Here is a 9,361-nt window from a genome sequence, read left to right on the forward strand (position 1 = left end):
CTCTAAGCGCCAGGAAACTTATATAATTTAAATTACCTAAAACACAAGAGGCACTTAAAAACAAAGATACAATATTTGATATTTGATTATTACCAACTGAGAACTATAATTCAAAAGCCTCTCATATTAGATAATACAAATTATATTTTATTATTAGTATTATTATATTAGCCACTCTAGGAACTACATTGATCTGTTATTTTTATCTCTCTATTTCCTATTCTTGAATCTTACCTTCTCTCCTTCACTTAATGCAGCTAAACCGATCCAAAAGCATGAAATGCAATCCAAAGTTTACAAACCTTTCACGCACTTTACACTATTTGCATAGCTGCAGAAAACCACACACAGAAAAAAAAAGAAAAGAAAATAAATAAAAACACAGGTGATGTTTTTGTTCCATCTTAGCTCAAAACTTTCAGCATTTGCTTTTTTATTTTCCCGTTAAGTTTCACTTGCGACAATTTTCTGAGTAGTTGTTGTGACACATCCAACGAAATTAAAGCTTTTGTTTCTCTTTTCGAGCTGCGCCTCAATTAGAGGCCTCAACTCATATTACCACAGTAGATTTTTTTTAGGTTTGCCAGACACAATTCGGGGGAAGCGCGACACATGTTTTTTGATTATTTTTGTTTTTGTTGAGACAAAACACATGAAAGTTATTGATGATGATGGGGTGATAATAAACTAGGAAAAACTTAACAAACAATTTTGTTACTGTTTTTTTTTTTGTGATTACGTTAAAATTTTGAGAGGTTTTCACACTTTGATTCACTGACCGGCGACCGATCAACAATCGGAATTGTTGCGGATTGTATGGATGACGATGGAGATGTTGATATTGCTGTTGCCTGAACTGGCGATTGGAACTGATCGATCGCTGTGATGACGGCACCGAGCAAATGAATCGAACCCGTTACGAGCAAGTCGAGCTCAATGGGAGCGGGATAACGAGCTCGGACCGCAGTGAGAGCCTCCCAGCATGTGTTGTACAATTGTCCCTTGTTGATCTGTTGCTTCGCCTCGGACATCGACTCCCACACTTTGGCAATGATCTGGGCACGATGACGCTGCTGTCGCGCACTCGTATATTTCGTCGACTGGCTGGGATCACGCTTCTGCGGATGCGCAATGTTGGGCGTAAAGCACACCATGTCAAAGTTGATCGTGTTGTGGACCAAGTTGACTATGCCCGAGGGATCCGAGCCGCCGGTGCGATTAAATATCAATATCTTGGGGTTCGATGGACTGCAACAAAAAAGAAGAAAATATATATTACAAAGATGTCAAGTGCCATCGAAAGAAGCTTATGCTATAAAAGTGGGCGTAAAGGGGCGTGGTCGTATACTAAAACAGGCCTAAGCTACCTCTAAGCTAGAAAAGTGTGCTCACCAAATTTCCAGCCTCTAGCTCTGCCAGTCACTGAGATCTAGCTGCTTAAACAGGCGGACGGACAGAAAGCAGGACACAGAAACTTTACCTAATCCAAGCCTACAATGTCGTGACTAACTTTGATATCTATAACTCTTATATTAGCTGAAATTTGGATGTTTGAACAGGCGGACGGACGGATACCTGAAAAAGCAGGGGACAATAACAGACAGACGGATTAGCTACACTAATACTGACTAAGCAATAATACTAAAGAACTGTGTCAGTAGTTTGAATGTTACTAACTCTTATACTAGTTGTGCAAACAGATGGACAGACAGATTCGATACGATTTTTAGAATATACTACTTTGCCAGTCAACTCTTTAACTTTATGAGATCTATACTCTTAAACTAACAGACAGACGGATTTGCTAAATATTAATAAGTTCAAAATAATAAAGAAGTTTCTTATTCTTATACTCGATGAGATTTAGTTGTGCAAACAGACGGACAGACAGATTGAATACTACTTTCTGAGTCAACTCGTATATTTTATGAGATGTAGACATTTAAAAAAGCAGACAGATGAAATAGCAACAATATTACTAACTTGACAATAATAAAGAACTTTCCCAGTCGTTTAAGTGTAACTAACTCTTATACCCGATGAGATTTAGTTGTTCAAACAGACGGACAGACAGAATACGTTTTCTCAGTCAACTCTAATACTCTATGAGATCTAGATGTTTAAATAATAAGAAAGACGGATAGCTATACTATTAGTAACTTAAGAATAATAAAGAACTTTCCCAGTTGCTTAAATGTGACTAAATCTTATAACCGATGAGATCAAGTCTCTTATACTCTGTAAGATTTAGCTGTGCAAATAGTCAGACAGACAAATTTGATACAATATTTAGAGTATACTATGTTTCTCAGTTAACTCTTATATACCATGAGATGTAGACATTTAAAGAAGCAGACATATGAATTAGCTACAATATAAATAAGTTAACAATAATAACGTACTTCGTTTAAATGGGACTAAATCTTATACCCGATGAGATCTAAGTGTGCAAACAGACGGACAGTCAGATACAATATTTTCTATTACGCCAACTCTTATACTCTGTAAGACTGAGTTGTACAGTCAGACGGACAGGCAGATTGAATACTACTTTCTGAGTCAACTCGTATATTTTATGAGATGTAGACATTTAAAAAAGCAGACACATGAAATAGCAACAATATTACTAACTTGATAATTAATAAAGAACTTTCCCAGTCGTTTAAATGTAACTAACTCTAATACCCGATGAGATTTAGTTGTTCAAACAGACGGACTGACAGATTTGATACAACTCTAATAGTCTGTAAGACTGAGTTGTGAACTCACGTGGATGTCTAAGTACTTACGTTCGCTTGGTGCTCTTGATGTACCAGTCCAAGCAGATGCGCATGCTCTCAATGGTGTGGGCACCATCGAGATGGACCCGCATGTTATTGTACTCGACCAGCTGACAGCGACCGGGCCAGTGGGCGGTGACCAAACCACGCAGCACCTCGGTGGTCATGTGCAGATCATTGATGGGATTGTCCTCGTGGAATCGTCCCTTCGCCTGTCGCAGCCAATCGTAGGCCAACTGAATGGCCAAGGCGCCATTGAGACGGACATAATCGTTGAACGTATCGAAATAGTGCGCATACAGATTGTATTTGAAGTAGGCCTCCGTTTCGAGGACCTGATGCAGGGTTGCCTTCTTCTCGGCGACGCGTTCGCGGATCACCTCAAGGCAAACGGGATCCGTCACATGGGTATAGACATTCGATCCGGGCTTGATGATGCCGCCCTTTTGCCACGCAATCTGCTTGATGGTTGTGCCCAAGAGATCGGTGTGCTCCAATGCCAGCGATGTGATGCCCACGGTCTTCACGTTGCGCAACACGTTTGTGCAATCGCATTCTCCTCCGATGCCCACTTCGAGGACCACAACATCGACGCGCTCCTCGAGAAAGGCGTGAAAGCCGAGTATGGTTAGGAACATGAAAAATGGTGGCATATCCTTATCGTATTCACGCTTCGACATCAGGTTGTTGTACACATGCCAAAAGTGACGCGTGAACTTGTTCCTCGCCAGCGGGACGCCGTTGATGCGAAAGCGTTCGGTGATCGACACCAAATGCGGCGAGCTGAAGAATCCGGTGCGTACTCCATATTGCCGCAAGATCGATTCAGTCAAAGCACAGGTGGAACCCTAAATAAAATCAAAATTAAAATTTAACAAAAATATATTAAATAAAACAAAATCAAGATCCAAAGATATATTACAAAGTGGGTCAAAGTAAACACACAAATGGTTCTCGATCGGAGGCGAGACACAACATGGTTGTTGGTCATTGACCAACACACACAAGCACATATCAATTTCCCAACAATAACAACTCTAATGCAACACGCAAAAAAAAACACGCTTATCAGCCGAGCTGAGCGACATCGACGTCACAATCGATAGCACTGCACAGCAAGAAATTTCAGCGGAAATACAAATAAATCGAGTTGCTTCTAAATAATGCTAATTCTAATGAAAAGCGTAATGATTAATAAGATGGTAATTTGATTGCTTGAGTAAATATAACACAAACTTAAAGGCTTTTCTGACTTTAGTATATATAATGCAAATTCTAATGAAATTCGTAATGATTAAGATAATGATAATTAGACTGCATGAGCAAATATAATACAAATTCCAATGATCTTAATAACTAAATTACTTCAGTTAATATAATAGAACCTTTTTTGACTCGCGTATATTTTATGCAAATTCTAATGAAATTCGTAATGATTAAGATAATGATAATTAGACTGCATGAGCAAATATAATACAAATTCTAATTATCATCATAATTCGACACTTTAAATGCTTTTCAGATTTTAATAGTTATAATGCAAATTCTAATGAAAATCGTAATGATTATTATAATGAGAATGCTTATATACAAACGATAGCGCTGCACAGCGAGAAATTACGCAGAAATACGAGTCACTTATCATAACTAATGAAAATTCTAATGAAAATCGCAATGATTAAGATGATCATAATTAAATTACCCGAGTAAATAAAATAAAATTCGAATGATCATGATAATTATACAATTTTGGCTTTTGAAGCTCGTAATGATGATTACTTGAGTAAGCAAATAATGACAATCGTAATGCTAATGATAATGGAAATTAAGTCAAACAGTTTTGACTACTATTAATATACTACAACTATATTAATATACTGAAATTTCAATGCTAAATCAGAATCACAAGGCAATAAAAGTGTCAGTGCGAAACTTAATTTTTGGATTGCGCTTTATGTCCATATCTATGGGAAATGGATTAAAAATAAATATGAGATTATGAATAACGTCCAGAGAAATACCTATGTTAAGGCTTTGCTAATCTACTGGGGCATTTCTTTAGTTATTTCCAATATTTTCTTTATCAATTGATAATGCATTGCATAATGCAAAAGTGAACTTTACTTTTACGCAATTGATTGATGAAGAAATCGGTTAAATTTATAGAATATGAATACTATAGAAAGTGTATAGTATAGTAAATTGTGTATAGTGTAGTATATTTGTAGTATATATTGTGATATATTCTTGCAAGTATTTTGTAGCCTATGGTATATTATGAATGTGTTAGTATACCAATATACTAAATATACTAGCATATAGTTAAATATATAATCAGATACCAACTATGCTCATATTTAGTTGAAAATATAATTAGATATTTGATAGGCAAACTAAGCACACATTGAAATAGCAGCTTCATCAAAGTTGATTCAAATTTTCGAATAGATTTTTTTGTTGAGTGTGTCGAGAGCAGAGCTTGGCTCTCTTCTCAGGCCTAACACGCGTTTCAATCACGACAGATGGGCTGCTGCGATTTGAATTTGTGTTTTTGCTTTTGTTGATGTTGATGTTGTGCTTCAGTTGTTAGCATTAATTTTCGTTGTTGATTAATTCGGTGTTGTTTGAATTGTTGTTGTTACGTATTGAAATGATTGTGCGTGTGTGTGTGTGTGTGTGTGTGTGTAAACTAACAATGGAAAACAGAGAACTAAAAAACTAAAAAAAAGTGGTACTCACCTTGCCCTTGGTGCCGGCCACATGAATAACGGACAACTTCTCTACGGCGGACAGTGTGAGACCGCTGCGTTCTAGATACTTGATCGTATCCCTTAACGAATTGAGCTTCAGATTCGATATGGAATCCCGAATGCTTTGCGCGTTTGGCTTGATTTGTGTGAACATCTCGACGGCTTCCTAATGCGAGGCCAAGACGGACACTGAAGAGCGCTGTTCACAGCAGCAAACGCACAAATACTACTCACATGAAATTCGGCCAACTCACGGGCCAAAGTCTCTTTATCCTGTCGACTGTCGGAACGCTCGCGTCCCTTGGGATAGAAGACGAGATCCTCGAAGAGCACGCCATCGTTCACTGTGGCAGAGATTGCTGCCGGAGCTGCCGTCGTTGGTGCTGCTGTTGTTGGTGCTGCTGCTGTTGGTGCTTCTAATGGAGCACCATTTGAATGCTGCAGCTCGACCATGGATGTGGCTGCTGTTCCTAGATTCTGTGTCCTTGGCAAGACCGGCGACCCAACACCACTGCTGCTGCTGCTGCTGCTGCTGTTGGGGTTGCTGTTGTGGGCTGTGCGAGTCTGTAGATCGTCCATGGCTCCGAATTGGGTTACGATACGCACACCTAGACGCAGCTGGCTAGGTTTAATCACTGAACGCAATACCTTGCGGCATAGCATTTTGTTTTGTTTTTGCTTTCCTATATATACGAATTTCAACCGCAGTCGATCGGCTCTAGATTCTGGTTTAACGAACGCGCGTTCTATCGCTCTCGCTCTCTCACTCTCTCAGTCTTTTCTCTTTCTGCGTTCCTCTCTCTCTCTCTCTCTCTCGCTCTTTTAAACTTGTTCGATTGAAGCAGCGGTGAGTGAATTGTTTTCGTTCAGCGGGTGGGAACGGGGGAAGTGGGGGAAGAGCGGAAACCGTTGCTGAAAATATACGAAAATCACAACAATTATGTAGATAAAGTTAATCGACAACAATATTTATAATATCAACACAACATTGTAGGCGTAGCGCACCTCCCCCTTGGCACCCTCGCAGGTAATAAGCATAGCTGTGCTTGATAAGAGTTTTAATGAAACGCGTGCGTATCACGATGATATGGCGAAAATGCCGCTCCAAACAATTCTGTGCCATTTCGATAATAGTCGAAAAGATAACTAACGGTCATTAGATAACAATTGTTTTGCCCGTCGATTGGTCAATTAATCGCTGTCTCGCGATTACGATAAACTAAGCCGCTGGCGAAAAGGTGGCAACGCCGTGCACACGTGTGTATGCTTCGAAAACAAAAAAAACTCACGCACGCGCGCGGTCATTGTTATTATTGTTGTCCACACACAACCGAATTCAGAGCGAGTGCATAACACAACACAAATAGCGCAATTGATGAAACAATAAGAACAAATTAATTATACTCACTTGGGCCTGTAATACACGACGTAACACCGTCTGCTGGACAGCTCAATGTATGCTCAATGCATGAATAAACCGTAGAAACTTTGAATTAAAATGGTGTAAATAGATTTGTTGGCCGTATGCGCCAATTGTGCTTTGGGGGACACTGCACGATGTGTGTGCGCGTTGGGTGAATGGTTGTTGATGACACGGTACGCGAATGTGTCGGTGTCGGTTGGTCAGTGCGAATGGCAAAGTGCACCACAAAACAAGCAAGAGGAAGAGGTGAAAATAAAAGAAGAAAAAAAATGTTACAATTTTGAGACAGCTGCTGCTGTGTGCTATTCAAAATATGAGTTCCAACTGAATTGAATTTTATAATTTCACAACCATGTCCGAAATCAAAACTGAAACTGAGAGGTGATTCAATTTTTTTTTGTTTTTCTCATTTCTCACACTTCAACAGAGTGTTGCCAGAATGTTTAACACGCACATGTTTTTTTGTTTACAGCTTGACATCGCGTTTGGGCAATTGTGAAGTTTGCGCCAAGAATGTGGCACGCTATGCATGCCCCAAATGTGAGGTGAAAACGTGTTCACTAACCTGCGTGCAAATCCACAAGCGTGAACTCGACTGCGATGGCATCCGGGATCGCACCAAATATTTGCCGCTCAGCGCGATGACGGAACGCGACTTCATGAGCGACTATTGCTTCCTGGAGGAGTGCACTCGGTATGCGGACACCCGGAAGCAGGACAAGAGCAAACGCTATACGCATCAACAGTGCCAGCTTCCGGTTCCCTTGCATCGCATGCGCAGCGAGGCGGCCAAGCGACGCATCCGTCTTCAGTTCCTGCTGCCGCACTTCACACGTCGCAAGCAGAACACGACGTTCCTCAACTGGAAGCAGCAGCGTTTCTATTGGCACATTGAATGGCTGTTTTGCGGCACCGAAGCGGGCGTCACGTGCTTTGCGGACGCACGTTGCGATGAGCAGCAAACACTGAGCCAACTGCTGGACAAGTATCTGAATCTCGAGGAACAGGAAGTGGCACGAGAGCAGCGCAAACATTTGCAACAACATCAGATCGCTGGCATTGGCCAGCTAACGCTTTGGCTGCGAGCCGAGGGCGTGAGGCGGAGTAGCTCCCGTTGCTATGCGTTGGCAGCGCACAAAACGCTGGCCGAGAATCTGGTGGGCAAGACGATTGTCGAGTTCCCCAGCATCTATGTCAGCTACGAGCAGCGTCCGCCCAACGGCTACGAGATTGTGGACAGCGGTAAGCGTTAACTTCAAGCTTGTTGTTCGCTCGAAATTAAATGCTTTTCCCTTTTGCAGATGAGGAGGAGGAGTCTGTAGCAGCGCCGCCAGTGGCCGCCTCGAAGCGCAGTCAACACGAAGCACCAGCTGCCAAGAAGTGCAAAGTGTCGAAGAACGTTTACGGCTTAGCTGCAGACGAGCAGCATACAGATGACGATGATGATGATGAGAATCAGGATCAGGAGCAGCAGCATGAGGAGAGTGAGAATGAATCTGCGGAGTCAGCGGCAAGCAGCGATGAGCTGCCCATTGAATTCACTAGTCCATTCTAGACTTGCTTTATTATAGTTATAAGCTGTAGTTATATAGTCCAAAGTGTCCTGAAGATGCTGAACAGACAGGCACGCGACGACCCTTCAAATAGTAAATAAGCATTGCGTAGTCTTAAGTTTAGAGTTGTAATTAAAAGTGCTAAAAACTGTGAAACGGATTTAACAGCACACTAAAGCCCATTGACCTTCTAATAAATAACTAATTTAAGCAAAAGAATGTGTGCATTTGCTTTGTATTGAAAATGCTGTTTTACCTAGCATCGTTGTGGAAAGACTTGCAGTCAATTCAGCTATGATTTCCATAGGAAAAAGTCACCTCACACTTTTGTAGCATATACAGTGGAATTCAGCGATGACTTCCTCTGGAAAATGGCACCATACACACTTTTGTTATCTCTTTCACACACATTACAATGTATCACTCTATCGCGTTTTACCTAGCATCATAGCATCGATTACTAAGGAAAACTTTGCAGCCGATTCAGCGATGATTTCCATAGGAAAAAGTCACCACACACTTTTGTAGCATCGATTACTGTGGAGTTCAGCGATGATTTCACATGGAAAATTCCTTCACACACATTTGCTTTCCCTTTCACACACATTACATTGTGGAAAACCTTGTAGGCAATTCAGCAATGATTTCCATAGACTACTGTGGAATTCAGCGATGACTTCCTATGGAAAATGGCACCATACACACTTTTTGTTATCTCTTTCACACACATATCACTCTCTCGCTCGTTTGCGCGCTTCTCACAAATTAAACAACACTGGGAGAAGCATTAAATTGTTTACCATTGATTTATTTATTTAAGTTTTTTTTTGTTTAGGCTAATTAAATGATAAGTAT

At 40.7% G+C, this 9,361-nt stretch overlaps 2 protein-coding genes across 2 annotated transcripts; one reads left to right on the forward strand and one right to left on the reverse strand.

Moving 5' to 3' along the window:
• Positions 1 to 653: 653 nt before the first annotated feature.
• On the reverse strand, positions 654 to 7,080 carry LOC133849050 (folylpolyglutamate synthase, mitochondrial). Its single transcript, XM_062284896.1, has 5 exons — positions 6,939 to 7,080; positions 5,765 to 6,442; positions 5,520 to 5,696; positions 2,790 to 3,628; positions 654 to 1,248 (listed from the first exon to the last, which is right to left on the reverse strand). The coding sequence occupies exons 2-5, from the start codon at positions 6,191 to 6,193 to the stop codon at positions 741 to 743; spliced, it is 1,953 nt and encodes a 650-aa protein (XP_062140880.1). The 5' UTR covers positions 6,194 to 6,442; positions 6,939 to 7,080; the 3' UTR covers positions 654 to 740.
• Positions 7,081 to 7,194: 114 nt separating this feature from the next.
• On the forward strand, positions 7,195 to 8,725 carry LOC133849053 (box C/D snoRNA protein 1). The gene is made up of 3 exons (XM_062284899.1): positions 7,195 to 7,334; positions 7,426 to 8,195; positions 8,255 to 8,725. Exons 1-3 carry the CDS (start codon positions 7,306 to 7,308, stop codon positions 8,506 to 8,508), a joined length of 1,053 nt encoding a protein of 350 aa, XP_062140883.1. The 5' UTR covers positions 7,195 to 7,305; the 3' UTR covers positions 8,509 to 8,725.
• The last annotated feature ends 636 nt before the right edge of the window (positions 8,726 to 9,361 follow it).

Source organism: Drosophila sulfurigaster, chromosome X, assembly GCF_023558435.1.
Source record: "Drosophila sulfurigaster albostrigata strain 15112-1811.04 chromosome X, ASM2355843v2, whole genome shotgun sequence".
Taxonomy (NCBI): Eukaryota; Metazoa; Arthropoda; class Insecta; order Diptera; family Drosophilidae; genus Drosophila; species Drosophila sulfurigaster.

Excerpts from the sequence above, each read along its gene's own strand:
- LOC133849053 (XM_062284899.1), top strand. The coding sequence starts at position 7,306 with ATGTCCGAAATCAAAACTGAAACTGAGAG. Across the intron at positions 7,335-7,425 it reads ATCAAAACTGAAACTGAGAG|CTTGACATCGCGTTTGGGCA; the intron begins GTGATTCAATTT and ends TTTTGTTTACAG. Across the intron at positions 8,196-8,254 it reads CTACGAGATTGTGGACAGCG|ATGAGGAGGAGGAGTCTGTA; the intron begins GTAAGCGTTAAC and ends TCCCTTTTGCAG.
- LOC133849050 (XM_062284896.1), bottom strand. The coding sequence starts at position 6,193 with ATGCTATGCCGCAAGGTATTGCGTTCAGTGATTAAACCTAGCCAGCTG. Across the intron at positions 5,697-5,764 it reads GTGAGTTGGCCGAATTTCAT|GAAGCCGTCGAGATGTTCAC; the intron begins GTGAGTAGTATT and ends GCCTCGCATTAG. Across the intron at positions 3,629-5,519 it reads TGGCCGGCACCAAGGGCAAG|GGTTCCACCTGTGCTTTGAC; the intron begins GTGAGTACCACT and ends GATTTTATTTAG.